We start from the raw sequence: 17,918 nt of genomic DNA on the forward strand, positions 1-17,918 counted from the left end.
TATTTTTGGCATGGGCAGTGCCATTACGCGGTGTCTCAGCCGACCCCACCCCCCCCCCCCTTCCCACTCCCCACCCCTCTCACTACATTAGCACGCGCGCAGAATGAAAAACTGATGCATGGTTGCTTTAGCCAATGGGCGTCTCGTACTGAGTGCGCGAATGCTTGCTTAGTGCGCGAACCTTTGTTACAAGTGCGCGATAAACATGTTGCCCTGGGGATGGGGGAGAGGAGGGGGGTCGGCTGAGACACCGCAATTTGAGCTCATGGCTGCACCCAGTGCCATAAAATGTCTGCTGCCCTCAACGAACCCGAATCGGTCAATAGATATTACGTATTATATAGATTTTCACAACATGAAAATTTTGTGTTCTGCTGCCTTCAGAGAATCCATACAGCAGAGGGTTGCAGAACATACTTGTAAACTGTCATTAATACTTTGAATGATAACTATACAGACAGCAACAAGATATGGAATAATGTGCTTTTAGAGTATCATTGCAAGCTTGTACACGTATAGCATATGAAAGCAAGCCATCACAGACTTTGGTTTAAATCACTGAACATCGGTACTGTACCACACAATAGTGAAGAAAAAAGAATATCTCCTGGAAGAATATTATCCATACTATTTGTTACAACTACATAATTTATAAAATGGGTCCAAGAATGCAGCCAATCAGAAGCATTGAAATGATTCATGTGTGCATTCCTAATTTCGTACCAAATGTGCATGCATTGGGATGCTATTTTATGGCAGATTACCCGTTGCTCTGTGTATTTGTATGTTAAATGTGCAGCTACACGCAGCAAAGTGCGTGGCACGATCCAATAAACACTCGCTTTGATTACACAGTTGTCTACTGCACCGCCAATCAGTGAAAGCAGCCCTGTTGTATTGAAGTACAAAGTTTTACCCGCTGACATAGTTCATAGACCCATTTTATAAAACAAATAATGCACAGGTTTAAGTTTGAGACATTAGTAGAGATGCAGCTCACTCTCAAGTATTCATAAAGTCGTGCATGTTGTACTTCTGTAAATACATTGTAACCTCAAGTGCCCTGCATGACACTTTAGTCTCACTGAAGAAATGGATGTCTACAATGTGGGAACGTTCTACTGGTTGCATACACAAACAAATACACAAACACAGATACATTTTGTCAAATGCAGCACATGCTCATGTGCTGCAAAATGTCGAAAGATGAAGTAATACTGTCCTTGAAGGAAATAAGATTTCTGTTTTAGCAATGGTTGCATTCCCACACATACTAGGCAGTGTTTTGCCTGATTAATCACAAACATCTACTGGTATCTACATTTGGTACATATGAAAATATCAAGTCCACATAGTTGCACTCATGCTAGAACTTCTTAATTTCGCAAATAAAAACAAACTCTAATTTTACCATCATAAAAAAGGGAAAATCGGGTGATTAAATACCCACTTGCTTTTAAAAAGATTTTTAAAAAAACCCTCCGTCATCCAAATGGGATTGAAGCATGGGCCTATCAACCAAACCATTTATACCTTCTTTCATAAAACACCTATCTGACCACTTCATGTCAAGTTAATGACTTAAAAAACTATGATAGAAAAGAGCCTCATGTTGGGCAGTAAGGTTTCTAATGCCAATGAAATTTTGACAGACATAGCTGAGACAGTTTAAAATGAGTGAAGAGAATCTTACGAAACCGGTTGTAAGTAATTAGTTCGCTTTGATCTGGAGATGAAAATCCACTGCTAAATATACAAACAAGGGCTATTTCAGGTACATTGTACTACTGAAGTCATAGTCTGCTGCCAGTCCTTAGTCATTGACACTTGGCTGTTACGGCTGCTGCCACCTTCTCGATGAACTCAAAGGTGTTTACGTAGTCTGCTCTTGTGACGCTGTAAGGAAAAATGGAAAACCGAGAGACAGAAATAGCAAAATGGAAACGAGTGGACTAATTCTCTTGCAAAAATAATCAAGAGTCCAGTATCATATGTATTATATGATAATGTATATCTTCAAATATTGAAAGCTTTTACTGTATGTGACTGTGCATCACAAAACCAACAAAGAATCGCACACACTGATTTTTTGTGAGGACTGAAAATAGGTTAAATGGGTCAATCAAGCCAATCTTGAGTTTTTCGTATTTTCTAAAAGAGAAAGTCTTCTTCTACATAACACTTAATCTTGGGATCATAAAATGAACAGGAAATTATGCTTTGGGCAGTTTTTCTCAAACACTTTTTGGTAGAATAGTGTGATTAGGTGTTTCTTATAGAGTCCCTTTTTCATTTCTTCATAAACCCTGTCCATACTCTTCACTTTGAACTCTATTAAATAACTTTGTAAGGGATAATGCAACTGCTTTGAAAGCTGGCATTAATCAATTTCAGAATGTGTTGATAAAGCATACTCGATTTCAGTCTAATCTGATAATCCCTTCATTGTTGACCCTGTACTTCAGAGCCTGTTTTCTCAGTTTACACTTTCCAGAGTGTGTGCTTTCTTTCCAATATTAGGATAGGTTGGGAGGGTCCATTTGAATGGAGTTATACATCATTTTAAAGCTTAAAGTCTTCTCTTTCAAAATCTGCTCTTAACTAAGAATCCACGTCTGGTGACTTTTTGTTGGTTTTGTGATGCAGGGTCACATAATAGCTGTTATTTGGGGAGGTTTTAATTCTCACGAATTTCGCAAATCACAGTTGGACCATGAATTTAACAACATGCAGTAATGCCACCATGTGCTGATTTAATAGTGCACTTATGAAGGTCTCTGTGTCAATTCGCGAAAACAACATCTCGCGAAAATCTCTGTGACCTCCTCGCGAAAATAACAGCGCATACAGTATGTCATCCAGACAGACCGAACTGGAAATCATGATACAGTGCACTCCCATTATAAAGAAAAAGGTTATAATGAAGTTAAAATTCAGGCCGCAACATAGTCTACTTTATATATCTTTATTGTTTATTTGTTTGGTTACTTTGTTATAACGGGAGTCCACTGTACTGGTATTATGACAATGGTAATAGCCACCGTGACAGTAAATTAGTGTTCATCTAGGCATATTATATTGTTTTAAAATGTCGAGCTTTTTTAATGTCTAGCTTTTTTGTAAAAAAACAAAAATATGGCATGGAAATAAATAAATGAGAGAGATTCACAGAAGAAAGGGGAAAGACCTCAAGGAGACTTACTTGGCCATTCCCTTGATGCATATCGCTAGATCTTTGGTCATAATGCCGCCCTCTATTGTCTCGACACAGGCTTCTTCCAGCGCCTTGGCAAACTTGGCCAGGGCCTGGTTGCTGTCCAGTTTGGCCCGGTGGGCCAAGCCCCTGGTCCAAGCAAAGATGGAAGCTGGGGTGGGGGGAGGGATAAAATCGTCCAAAACAATATGAGAAGTTGGGGGAGGGATAACATCATCCAAAAAGCATGAGAAGTTGGGGGGGGGGGGATAACATCATCCAAAACAACATGAGAAGTTGGCATAAGCATCATTTAGCATTATAAGATGGGTTCAAGAATGTAGCCAATTGGAAGCGCTGAAATGAGTCACGTGCGCGTGCATTAATTTCTTCAGGCATGCACTCTAAGAAGAGTCTCTCTTCCACCTCCCTGGCCTGACGTACGTCACAATGTTTACACTAGCAGTGCGCACTCAATCAGTTGTTACAAGTGCGTCACGCGCTACTATACGCGCTGTCAATCCTGTAAACAACTTCTAGTTCGGGCCGCAGGCTGCCACAACAGCCGGCGGCCTTTCTTGTGCATAACACGTGGCGTACGTATACTCTTATACGTACGTACAGTACAGTGTACTTATGTGCGGGATTTCCGAGTGCGACGTGCGTAAATGTTTGGGACGAACATCTTCGGACATCTTGACTTTTCAGCGAGTGCTACATGTAGCTGACTGGTATTGACCCACAAAGGTACGTGAATAATGCTGTTAGTTTTCGACCCATTTTATAAAACAAATGATGCACAGGATTATTTCGTGGCGTTAGTGAAGGTGCGGCACACTCTCGAGTATTGACAACGGTTGCAAACATGCACTCGGCTGCGCCTCGTGCATGTCGCACCATTGTCAATACTCTCGAGCGCGCCGCACCTTCACTAACACACTCTATCCTGTGCATCATTTGTATATTATGCACTGGTATAGGTCAGTGTTATGATCACATTGTTCATGATATTGTGTACCACAGTAGACTGTTGTTATGAAGAGCACTGATATAACAAACTCTTGTTTTGACACATGATTGTTTATTGCCCAAAAGTGCAGTTTCTTTTTTCCTTCTCTCTCTTTCTTTTGCTCTGTTTCACACCCAGGGTGATCTCACTGTTCTCAGTGAGTTTGTTAAAAGGAAACAAATATTAATTCAAGACTACTGTAAGGGCCCAGGTAGTGAAACATGGAAAATAAGGGTCTCAGTTCATTGAACTTGTGGTTCTTGTTGTTATGGGGGAAAAATGAAATAAATGGGGCCCTATTTACAAATGATTTGCCACAGGTAATCAAATCAAGTAATAAAGCAGATTAAACTCTTACTTTTTATTAATCTTTCGCTAATAAAGTGTCTAGGAGCTCAAAATATTAAATGCCTCTGTAGGGGAGCAGTTTGCAGGAAAAGGAAAAAGATAATATGGTCCCACATGGGAGCTCATGAAATAAAGCTTTTCATTAAACCAATTCATTATGAGATTGAGTGATCCCAGTGGACTCACATGAAAACCTTCACCTTCCAATAGGCAATAAATTACCCAAAAGATATCAAGGCTGAAGGGTCTACTTTTGAACGCTCAAACACAGCCTCTGTCTACTAGTATGTGTCTGTTTGTATGTATATCTGCCTGTGTGTCTGTCTATGTCTCTCCTATCTGATCTGTTTTTTTCTGTCTGTCTGTTCTTTTTTCCTCCCTGACTGTTTATTACCTCCGCCAAGGGAGGAGGTTATGTTTTTTATCAGTGGTGGTTTGTCTGTGTGCAAATAATCAGAGAGTTGTGAACGGATTTGGATGAAACTTGTCGGAAAAGTTGATAATGACACAAGAAATAGATGATTATATTTTGGTAGTGATCCAGAAACTTGTATGAATTTTTGAAGGATTTTTTTTTTTTTTATCTGCGGGCAAATAGAGTCAATGAACTTGAGAGTTCAAGCTGCATGTACTTGAGGTTTGCATATGCGCACAGAAGCACATGCTCAGCTCGAGGCGCAGCATGCAGGAAGCTGATGAGGTATTAACCCTATAAAGCCAAAGCAATTTTGACCCCTTCCAGGCCCAAGGGGGGCACATTGTGCCCCCCCCCCATATAACTTCTTTATTATATGATGTATGACCGTCATATTTGGCACATGGGTAGAGCAACTCGTACTCTACATGACCCAGTATTTGAATTTTCTCAAGGTCATCCACTGAGGGCGCTATTTACCAAAATATAAAGAAATACATAGGAAATAGGCTAAAATCATGTTTTGTTTTTTCTTTATCCCCAGTATTATATGTTTCTATTTAATATCAATCATTTTCATATTTACCACAAAGGAAAACCAAGTCAACCTTCACTATTTGTTGTGGTTGAAATTTCTCATGGTCAACACTATTCATTACAATATAAAGAAATATATGAAACCTATTATATATTGCTTGGAATGGGTACTGCTGATTGGTATCACATTTCATATTTCCAAAATATTGAAATTTTGAGTTTGCAGATTGATAATATGATCAACAAATGATATTACAGGCAAAGCTTGTGTGAAGATAACACAAAAAAAAAGGTAGTCTTTGGAAAATGCTGTATTTTCGATTATTTCTATTATATCTATTGTTTGATGCCTATGTCATATAGAAATAAAGGAAATAATGAGAAGAGCATTTCAGGGTAATTCACAACCATAATTACTTCACATTTTGGTCCTTCAGCAAATTACAGCCAAGAAAATCCCCATTTCATCCATTATTATATTGTTAACTGAAATCGGAACAGAAAATCATGCAAAATCTGACGGACATAGTTGTCAGTTTATGGTTGCCATGGCAACTACCAATATCGGATATAGCCAAATTATATATCAAAATGTTCGCAATAAGATTTTAGGAAAAGTCACCAAATTTGGTTGAAATCAAGTAAAGGGTGTAGGAGTGGCAAACAAAAATACAGTAAAAAACAGTAGGGGGGCACAATGTGTCCCCCCCCCCCCCCCCTTGGGCTTTATAGGGTTAAACAAGGCTTTTCTATCCCTGGGAAATTGGGTGATTTTCAGCATGCATGTACCTGTGGAAATGAGCCGCTTTGTGGAGGTCTGCGCTCTCCGAGTGCTTTTCTAGTTTGCTTTGATAATGCTGAAGAAGTTGATACAGGCGCGGCGCTAGGGTGCAATTAACTCGCCAAAAGCTTATGACCTCGAAGCCTCAGTTGCAAAAAGTAGACAGCTTGTGTGCGTAAAACCGCTGGGGAAGTGTTGCAGGACAATCGCAATATCTCACCTCAAAGCCATCAAATGATTAAATCTATACAGCAAACTGAAGAAGAAACTATTCTCTAACTCGTAATGTTAGTTATTTGGGGTTTTATTGAGGATGAACGTGTGAAAATAATGTCGAAACTTAGCTTCCAAAACAGAAAATTTGGTCTCAAAACAAGTGTTATTTTCTCACATTTTCCTTCATTGCACAAAAATGAAACTTCGGTATATGACTTATGGTAGTATATCCATGCTGCTCTCCAAATATCTTTTCTGTATCATTTGGCGCACAGCTATGTCTGGAAAAAATCGAGATCACTGTCACTTGTGACCCACGTAAAATCCATGGCGTAAGGAATACGCAGTCCGATGTATTGGTTTTTGTGCTGCTTGAAACAGTTGAAGCACAAAGCAGGGTTCCTCTCTTGCCCACTCACCACCCTGCTGACCGAAAATCGACCTCTGTCGCATTGCGCCGAGCCTGACACCGCTGATTGGCTAAGCGTGTACTCACCAGTAGAAAACGCATGCGCAGGAGGATGATCTAGTTGTGCATGTCCAGTATCTTCTCTTAAAGTTGGTTGTCTTTTTGCTCTTATTTTTACCTAACTACTAATTGCACAAACACGAGACTTCGCAGGTAGTGAGTCTGGTGTATACAGACTAGTAATATGTTGATCAAATGCATATTCATGCAGGCGCAGACTTGTGTCGGGAAAAAATCGTAACCCTTTCCCACAGTCGACTCAAGCAGAAAAATACACATATCTCGAAAGATACATCAGCGTTTTCGCCCAAAAATCATATGAAGGATGATATATTCATATTTGATATATGTGTGAAGTTTCAAGGGATTTGGTGGTAAAATAAGGGAGATACGAGGAGGTGAACTTTCGAGATTTTTTGTCCTTCCCTCCGCACAGCGCTTCGATGACCGTTAAGAATTCAAAAGCTTTGGCCTCTTATCAGTGAGTTAATTGCACCGTAGCACCGGGGCTGGATAAGTTTATATCATTGCTGAAAACTTACTAATTTTTTTTAATACTCAATCCTCTAATTTTTGTTGTTGTTGTTATACCATATGTACATAATGCTGTATTTTGATTTTGTGAATATTTCTTCTCAATGCGCTTAGAAACATCAGTACTAAGCATTATATAAGTGTTAATTACTATCGTTATTACTATTTTATAATTATTCTTACTATTGAACAAAATAATAACTATCATTATTTTCATTGTCATTATCATTATCACTATTATTATTATTATCATTATTATTATTATTATTATCATTATTATTATTATCATCATTATCATTATTTCTAGCTATCATTAATCATTATTATGATTATCACTATCATTATCATCATCCTATCACACTCCTGAACTCACCCACTGAGTTGGTAGATGTCTCCTTGCCCTGTTGGTGCATTCTGTAATGCCTGGTGACTGTTCCATGGGCAGCCTCCGACTCCACCGTCTTACCATCTGGACAGATCAGCACTGATGTCATCATCCCTAGAGATCCATAGCCTGGTGGTGTTCAACAAAGAATTGAAGTTCATCTTATTGGTGGAGATGAGAATTGGGCTTTTAACTTTTTGCGAGATACCAAAAAAACACTAATAATATAGTACAGAGCATACCATTTTCAAAGGAATTCAAAGTTTATTTGATGGGAAATCGGGTTTGGAATGACTGAAACATCCATAAACAAAGTCAAACAAAGCGATCGTAATAAAAATGTGGGTCCCACACTTTATCAGAATCGCTCTTTTTTGGATATCTCAGCCATTTCAAAACCAATTTTCATCAAATAAACGTTGAATTCCTCATAGGATTACATGCTCTTTCATATTTCATAAGAGGTTTCCCATTATCTCACCAAAAAAATGTTAGAAAACTGAAATTAGGTCTCAACCAAAACTATATGATCCCTTTAAGTAACTATCTATCAAAATATATTTTTATTTCTTTGCTGCACTTTCATCTTAAATGAACATGAGTCTAAAACTTTCATAATTTTTTAGATAAAACAGTGAAAAGCACCAGCTCCTATTTCTGAAACTCAGATGTAAATGGCATTAATATGGTAGAGATAAAGAAACTCTTCCCTACCCTCCCAATAAAAATATGGTCATAAGCACAAATCATCATTTTCCTGAGCTATCAAGACATCCATTCTAAAAACAAAAATACAGTATTCACCGCATAATCGGGCATCTGATAATCGGGAACCTCGCTTAAATGACATACGCTTCCCAGAAACATTTCCAATGCACGTTATTTTCACTGGATAATCGGGCGGGGACCTCTGATAAACGGGACAATTTTTCTTCAAGCGACCTTTGATTTTGTTGATATTTTACACAAAAAATCTACCAAAATACCACAACAATATTTCAAAGATTCCCTGTCAGTTGTCGTTTACATCAAACTTACAAAGCAAGCTTCGGACTGGTGTGTTTTGACCTCCGTCCATCCAGTACACATACATTTCAGCTCGCTGCCCGCCTTCGCTTTTCTGTACATGTGTATATATGGCGAGCTAGATCGCTATACAACAACACATGTACAGTGCAGTGATCGCGGCAAGTAAACAATCAAGCCGTGATGATTGAATGATTGTAGGACTTTTCATTGACGTTCCCACATCAGTTCTGGGTAATCATTTCCCATGGTTGTGGATATGTATTTATACAGAACGCCCTACGTGTCCAAGAATTCTACGAATGTTTAAGAAAGTGCTAGCTTTTAATCCACATATTTTGTGTTCGAAGAGAGGTGACAGAAGAAGAACCCGGTTGTGATGACTGCATCATTGCGAGAATGCAGGGACAGCTAGAGGGTCGCGCCGAGGGGTAGCGTGGTTGTGTATTCATGTACATGTACAGTACGTCAGTATGCATGTGTATGTGTGTGTGTGTGTGTGTGTGTGTGTGTGTGTGTGTGTGTGTGTGCACTGTACATAATGTACATGTCGTATGCCGTTAGTGTATGGTGAGTGCTCATCGCGAAATCGGGCACCCCGCTTAAAGGGGCCATGTTTGCTACTCCCAACCTGTCCCGATTATGCGATGAATACTGTACTTGGATTTGGTATTTGTCATAAAAGTCACATTTCATATTGTAATTTAATAAACAACATTTTCTCTGATTGCATTGTTGTATTGATTTTGTGTCATTATGTGCATTCAAATCAATATCATATTGCAATTACATTTTTTTTTTTTTTGGAAATAAAATAAACTAAATGAAAGGATATGACACATGCATAAAATGATTTCTAGAAAAAGTCTCTATGTTACCTTGTGCTACTGAATCACTCTGGACGTCACCGTCATAGTTCTTGCATGCCCAGACGAAGCCACCCTCGTTTTTGAGTGCGAAGGCCACCATGTCATCAATGAGGCGATGCTCATACCAGAGCTTCTTTGCCTCAAACTGAGACTGGTACTCCTTCTCGTAGATTTCTTGGAAGATGTCCTTGAAGCGACCGTCGTAGCGCTTCAAGATCGTGTTCTTGGTACTGCACAAGTTGAGGTGATAGAATTCAGAGGAAAGAGAATGGAAATGATGCATTGCAATTACCTGGAGATGTGAAGCTTTTAATTTACCTATAATTCTAACAACACCAGGTTTATGAATCCGATTTCTTAGATTTGGTAAGATACTCTATGTAAGTTGAACGGTTCAAAACATAATCTAATATTTGGTACTGAATTTTTTTTTTTTTTTTCATGTGTCCTTCTTTCTTTCTGTCTAGGTGTATGGATGTATGTACATGTACTGTATGTACAGTATGTCTCTCTCTCTATCTATCCATCTATCCATACAGCTGTTTTAAATCATTTCTATAAAATAGTAGTGCAGGTTTTATACCTTCTTTCATTGGGGGGTGAGCCCCCCCCCCCCCCCCCCCCCCCTTTTTTCGCACAAGATATGGAAATACACAGGGAGCAACCACTTTGGCCTCCCACGAACTGTTTTTTTTTACCCCGGAAGTGGCACTAGAAAGTGGTTTGCTTGCAGTTAGCTGATGAATACCAGAAGTGGCTGCCAGAATATAAATTGCCCTCCCCCCCCCCCCCACTTTTAAAAACGTGGCACGCCGACCATGTATTTGGTGGGATTGTAGTTTCAAAAACCTGGTACTGTGGGGAAACATGGGTGGTCACATTAAATTCACTACCCATACCCACCGCGGCAACTTCGAAAACGATGAATAGTAACCGTCAGCGAATATTTTGTATGTGCATAGGAGTGTACGCTCATTGGTAATGCTCAACTCCTGTTGAGATTCTCTGGCTGTGTGTGTATTGTATTTACGTAGAGGTCAGTCATAAAGCTGCACGTAATTTGTTCTGGGGCCAAATATAATCGAGCTGGGCTGGGCCACCCTTCCCTCTCCACACTACTGGGTCTTTAACTCTTGAAATGCCAGGTACGGTTTGTACGCACGTCCGACTCAGTCAACAGCGTGCCAAATGCGCATATTCTGCTCAAACATACATACCAGCCGGAACCACATGACAAATCACCAAATGCCACACTATATTGAAAGAATTTCTTCCAATCCTGTCATATGTAGCTTGCATTTATATGTGGTGATTTGCCATCGAGCGGTATTCCCAAGTGGATTTGCTTGTAAAAGTTTCTGTTACTGTTTTGTGTGCAAAAGTCATGGCTCTACAATGATGTAGCTACTGGTCATTTGAAAGAAAAACAACCATAGAATCGTCACATAATTTACATCTAAGCAAAGCTTGGCAGTTTCTCTACAACTTTCCTCATTACATGTCCATAGTAACAAAAATCTATGAAAGTTACCTAAATTTCGAAAAACAGATATTCCAAAAGCCATGGCACAGAAAGGGTTAAAATGAAGTTCAGCATACCTGAGGTACAGAGGATAGCCCCTGTCTCGGGCATACCGGAAGCAGCAATGGGCAAAGTTCTCGATGGAGACATCCGTGTTAAACATCCCCATGGTAACTCCTCCACCATCTTTAAACTCATGGACAGTGAAAGTCTGCCCCTCGCTCCCATCCTCCGGGGTAAACTTGATCTCGACTTTGCCCTTTCCTGGGACCACAAAGTCTGTAGCCTTGTACTGCTCAGGGATTCGTTGTTGTTGGATTGGGGGGGGGGGTGGGGATAAAAGAGTTGCATATTAAACATGGTTATCATCTCATGTATAATCATAATGTAGAAATCATTTGTCACCAAATAACATGACTCTTCAACAGCTTTGCAATTTGTGATTCAGCTCTTAATTGGACTCTCATTTTCACTTAGAAAGAGGGGTGTCTATACCACCCATAACCTCCTAAACATGTACAGAACCTGTTGCAAAAACATGATTATAAACAAGTTTTCTTGTGAATGTGAAACTCCTCCATGATGGGATACAGAAGACTTTCTCTCTACAAGTGTTGCTAGGCAACATGGAAGAAGAATCCGAAGATGCCAACACACCTGATCGGCATGGGCGTGGCGGCCGATGACAATGGGTTTGGTCCAGGTGGTAACAAGACGGGGAATGTTCTCACAGATGATGGCCTCCCGGAAGACGGTTCCTCCCAGAATGTTCCGGATGGTTCCGTTGGGGGACTTCCACATCTTTTTCAGCTTGAATTCTGTATGTTACGCCACCACAACAAGAAAGAGAAGAAGAAAGTGAAATATAGAGAAACTTTAACCATCCTGCAATATATGCCAACAAACAGGGATAAGATCTACTGTCAAAGTGGAAACTGTTTCTGTGACTACTCCCTTGCACAAGGCCTCTTACAGTGAACTTCAATTGGTTATGAACACATATTTACAGAGATGATTATTTCAGTACTACATATTTTAAGATCTGAATGAATTTTAGATGCAATGTTGTTTTGTGCTAGTGCAGTATAATTATAAACATATGGCATATGATCTACCAAAATTCTGCACCACAAAATATTTCATATTTCTAGGGAAACTAAAGGAATGGTTCTTGCACATCATGTATGGGGGAATTTTGAACATGAAACAATAATTTCTTGTCAAAGAGAGTTTGTAATAACCGTATATAATCAGACGGCCACTATAGACGGGTGACCATTAGAGGGAGGTTTGACTGTGTGTCAGATGGCTGAAACTTATTTGGAATCACACAGAGATATAGTTGGTCTTTGATATATGACAAGAGGACAAATCCTCTCCATGTCACACAGTATACACACAAATATATCATGTTTTACATATTTGTATTATAGGCTCAATATCTTTTTTTCATTCTTTGAACTCCTACATTGTTTATCTAAATTGAGTGTTAGCACAGATTACATTCTTAACCTATTGAAGACTAGTCCCAAATATACTCAGATATGTGTCTATGTGAAATGTGTGTCACAGGAAAATCAGCTTGTCCTCAATGAGTTAAAATTTTCACTCTGTCTGCACTTCAAGAGGTATACTTCAAGAGGTATATCCTCTTTCTTCATCTTGCCATCTTTAACCCGTTTAAAGGACAAGTTCACTTTCATAAACATAAGGATTGAGAAAATGTAGCAATATTAGTAGAACACATCATTGAAAGTTTGAGGAAAATCGGACAATCCGTTCAAATGTTATGAATTTTTGAAGTTTTTGTGGAGTAACCGCTGGATGATAAGACTACTGCAGTGTACGATGTCACATGCGTACAACAATAAATAAGGGAAATATAAAGAGAATTTCACAAAATTTCATCTTTTGAAAAAAGTACACATTCCCTTGACTCGTTACCGACATATGTTATGGGTAATATAATTCCCCCTACCTTTAGAAAGAGGCAAGCCAAATGCTCTTTTATTATGCGAAAAAAATGAAAATATGTTGAATTTTCTTTACATTTTCTTTATACTGTTGTACTCATATGACATCACAAGCTGTATAGTAGTCTCCTCGTCCAGCAGTTATATTGCTGCATTCTCTCAATCCTTAAATGTTTATGAAGGTGAACTTGTCCTTTAAGATGTTTAAGAGCAATGAAAGCATAAAAAAGCAAAGTTTAACATAGAGAGAAGAGTATTGAGAGATTGGATGGCTAATAAAACATGGGCCACACTTTTGAGATTTTAAAAAAAGGACAAACATAATAAAAATCTATAATTTCAGAGAAACAAGAATATATTCATACCGAGTGATGCATCTACATTGTAGCGCTGATGCTGCTCATAGTTTATTTATGAGGGGAACAAGAGAGAGAGATTTAAAAAAAGGAAAGGAGGGTGGGAGGAAGAATCAAGGACTAACCAACCTTCCACTCTCTTCTCGTCTGGCGTAATGGTTGCACACTTGATGCCTACATTGTACTTCTTGATGGCCTCTGCACAATCCACAGTGACTGCAGCAACAAAATAAGAAGTTGAAACAAGTTCAATGGACACATCTTGTTTGAATTCCATCATTGCATACGAATAATGACAAATCATGATGACATGACATCAAACTTCCACTTGACAATTATTTTGTCAGCTGTATACAGTTTAAGACCCTACTCAATAATCTGCTGAAATTGACCCCAAAATACAACTTACCAAATCAAGGGTAACGGGTTCAATATTTCATTGTCCTCACATTTTCAGTGGAGTGGAGTTTTCCAGTACTGTACAACTAATAACACTTTTTTATGAGAACACGTGCTCAAGACTTCAAAAATAACTCATCTTTGTGCTTGTATTTGAGTTGACAGAAACTTTTCCCTTTCATTTGTTTTTAATAGTTTTTGTATCGTAAAACTAACTGGAAAATGGACTGTACAATGGAGTGGACTTGCCACAATCTTTAGAAAATGAATAATAAATTTTAAAAAATGAATGAAGTAGAGGTCATACAGGAACATTAATGAGTTTCTTAGGACTAGGTAAATTTTCTTTTTAGTGCACAAAAGGCCTTATTAAACTCGTGATGAGGGGGAAAAAAAAACAAACAAATTAATGCCATTTCATTACCGATACAAAAGGCTTAAAGACTCCGTAAGACAACTTTCCCTTCAAATGCTGCTAATCAAGAAATGTTTCCTTACCCTGGTCGTTTGTGGCATCACGGTTTTCTATTCCGAGATCAAATGATTTCAGGTCAAGATCAACGAAGGGAAAGATCAGCTTCTCCTTGATAATATCCCAGATGATCCTGGAGAAAATCAGGAGGAAAACAAGCAAATATCTAAATTACACAAAATGATAACTAACACATTATGATGAGACTCAAAGTGAAAGATTTAAAAAAAAAATGAAGTCTACCACAATCACATCTTAAAGGCTTTATTTACTATTTGCAGAAGAAACAAAAACCCAGCTTTAGTGCTTCGGAATGGTTCTAAAATGTGAGTTAGGGATAGAAACAACCAATGCAAAAATCACATTCATCATAAAGCAATGTTAGGTATACAGTGTATTGTTAAATATACACAATGTGAACAATAGTTATAATTTATAATGAAATTATTTCTAGACTAAGCTGTCCAGTGTACAATTATGGTTTCGTGAGAAAAATAGTGATATCTCCTTACATTCTAGGCTTTATTGCATTTTTTTTTATTATGGTAGGATGTTTTGTAATAAAAGTGACCTATTATACATACATGTATGCATCAAATGTGATAACTCGAAAATCTTTTAATAACTGCTCCCAATGGTAATCAATACCTTTAAAATTCAACAAAATAATGATTATAAATCACATTATGATGAGGCTCAAAGAGAAAGACAAAAAAAAACCTGAAGTCTACCGCAATCAACATCTTTAATCCGTTGAGGATGGACTGATTTTGCTACAACACAAATTCCCCATAGACACCTGCCCGAGTATACTCGGGACTTGTCCTTAACGGGTTAAAGTAGACAAAATTAATGTTTCTGCTCTTATTTGGTAACTTTTATTGTAAGGGTTTTTTTCTGTTCTTTTCAGATAGGTAACGCACTGTATTCAAACCAATTCTATTTAATCTTTCTGCAATACTAAACAAATCAAAAGTTTCAAGTTACATATTATACACGTAAAGATGAACTAGTAAAAAACTGATCATAGCAATTTAAGATATTGAACATCATGAAATAAACATGTACCGGTACCTCTCTTCTACCAGCAAGTGATTATGGCACAGTCTACATACATAAAAGGTTATGGTGTATGAGAGTACACACATAGTAAAATTTGTTTGTTTCTTCTTTTTTTTTAGCATACCTGGGGGGTGTTTCAAAGCTGTCCGTAAAGTTATGAACGACTTACGAGCGACTGGTGATCAGTTGTGATGTGCTATACTTACCAGAATTTCAATAATTCAGCACGAGAACTGATCATCAGTCGCTCGTACACGCAAGTTGTTCGTAGCTTTACAAACAGCTTTATGAAACAGGGCCCAGATAACTTTTTTGTTCATCTGCACTGTAAGGGTAGAGCAATCATCATCACAAATGTAGCCGTTTTTGTCCTGTTTCATTATGATGACCCAGGTCATTGGGGAAAATCCCATTCACAAGAAAGATAAAGGAAACAATGTATCTTATAATATTCACCATATCCTATACATGGAAAAATTGAAAAAAAAAATGGTTTTCACACCATCAAGTGCTTCACAATAATGCTGAACTTCTTTGTATATACACATAAATATGATAAATCTAGAAACATTTTCATTTTAGTTCGTCTGTTGTTGTTGTTGTTGTTGGGTTTTGGGGTGTTTTTTTTTTTTTTTTAATTCAGTTATTCTGGGCAGTTAAATAGTCAGGGAGCAGCTTCGAATCATAAAGATTCAATGCCTGACTAAGTTTCTCAAATCAGGTTTAACGCAGTCTGCACCTGTAGGCCCTTTGGACATGGCGTACAAGGCTGTAGGGTTTCTCCATGCCAAGGCACTCAAAACATACCGGTAGCAATTAAGGTTTAGAATAAAATAGTCCAATTAAAATCTGACAAGTAACAGTGTTTCCCACGTTTCAAAGTTTCGCGAGTTTTGACTTGTGTGTATGTTTGCAAGCTTTACATGTACAGGAAATGGATGCAGGAAGTATCTTTATCGTGGAGCTGCATTATGGTGTGTGCACAATATGTGTTTCTGTACGCTCTGGGGCATGAGTGTAAAAGTGGACATTTTCCTGTGACCAATAATTTTTTGCGCTCCACCGGGTAAGAAGAGTTTTGCGGGTTTTTAATTCTGCGGAATCAAGACAGCAACAACTGGAACATATGCCAAGCAAAAATATTTGTGTGCTTTTATTTTTGCGCTTGTTTCTGGTTGCGCGAAATGTGCGAAAATTTCCACTTTTACAGTATTCACATGTACTTACTGTACATACTTGTACAAGCATCGTAAGCAAACAAGGGTTATGGTCATGATACACAGATGATGCAGCTGTGATATAGAAGATGTGACATGGAATGGTGTGTCATCACACATTATGGTCAAAACACTCAATACTTTGTATAAACTCTAAAGCACATTTACACAAATATTTCAAAACAGAAGGAATATTCAATAAACACAAGAGTCCCAACATAACATGACAGATCTACACTCACTAAGTTAAGTAAAAGTTTAATCAAGCACGTTGTTTATTAAAAAATTTTTTAAAAGAGTCAAAATGTTGAATACACTGCTGTAAGTGCATGGCTGTACACTGGCCCATTTCCATCGAAGTGCCAGAACAGCTTGCGTTCATAATTGTTTTAGAGGGATCGGTATAGTTTTGGTTGAGACTTAATTTCAGGTTTCTAACATTTTTTGGTGAGATAATGGGAAACCTCTATTATGAATCTTATGAAAGAGCATGTAATTCTATGAGGAATTCAACATTTATTTGATGAAAATTGGTTTTGAAATTGCCGAGATATCCAAAAAAGAGTGATTCTAATGAAGTGTGGAACCCACACTTTATTACTATATCGCTTTGTTTTACTTTGTTTTTGGATGTTTCAGTCATTCCACACCAGATTTTCATCAAATAAACCTTGAATTCTTCTTTATGCTCTGTACTATATCATAAGTGTTTTCTTGGTATTTCACAAAAAGTTAAAAGCCCAATTCTCATCTCCACCGATACTGTACCATCCCTTTAACACTATAAATTTAATAGGCAAGCCTATAGTACCTCCTTAATGATACCATCTTAATTAGTAGTTTTGTATTTAGCTTTACTCGAGATCTAAATACCTGGTACATGTACTGGGATAAGTCATGCCAGATTGGGTCATTCTACTATACACAATGTCCCATGACTGAGGTCATGAAATGTGAGCTTTCTTTCAAGATCCCATTTCACTGATTCACCCACCTGCACTATGAGTTACATAACCATTTCCTGGATTTATCATTTAGGCCACAGAGTCACTTTCAACAAGGTACGGTAATTGCCCACTGCAGGTTCTAAATATTCACCACCTACATTATATCACGCTCCTTGATTATATCAAGA

General features: G+C 38.1%; 1 protein-coding gene across 1 annotated transcript in view; it reads right to left on the reverse strand.

The window, feature by feature from the left end:
* Positions 1-239: 239 nt before the first annotated feature.
* The window catches only part of LOC140226546 (isocitrate dehydrogenase [NADP] cytoplasmic-like), a 31,949-nt gene continuing 14,270 nt past the window's right edge, over positions 240-17,918 (reverse strand). Inside the window, exons 3-10 of the mRNA XM_072306997.1 lie at positions 14,531-14,637; positions 13,763-13,849; positions 11,962-12,122; positions 11,382-11,596; positions 9,792-10,012; positions 7,876-8,016; positions 3,203-3,365; positions 240-1,896 (exon numbers count right to left, since the gene is read on the reverse strand). Of these exons, the coding sequence (XP_072163098.1) occupies positions 1,818-1,896; positions 3,203-3,365; positions 7,876-8,016; positions 9,792-10,012; positions 11,382-11,596; positions 11,962-12,122; positions 13,763-13,849; positions 14,531-14,637 (1,174 nt within the window). The 3' untranslated portion in view covers positions 240-1,817. The remainder of the gene's footprint in view (positions 1,897-3,202; positions 3,366-7,875; positions 8,017-9,791; positions 10,013-11,381; positions 11,597-11,961; positions 12,123-13,762; positions 13,850-14,530; positions 14,638-17,918) is intronic.

This window comes from Diadema setosum, chromosome 3, assembly GCF_964275005.1.
Source record: "Diadema setosum chromosome 3, eeDiaSeto1, whole genome shotgun sequence".
NCBI lineage: Eukaryota > Metazoa > Echinodermata > Echinoidea > Diadematoida > Diadematidae > Diadema > Diadema setosum.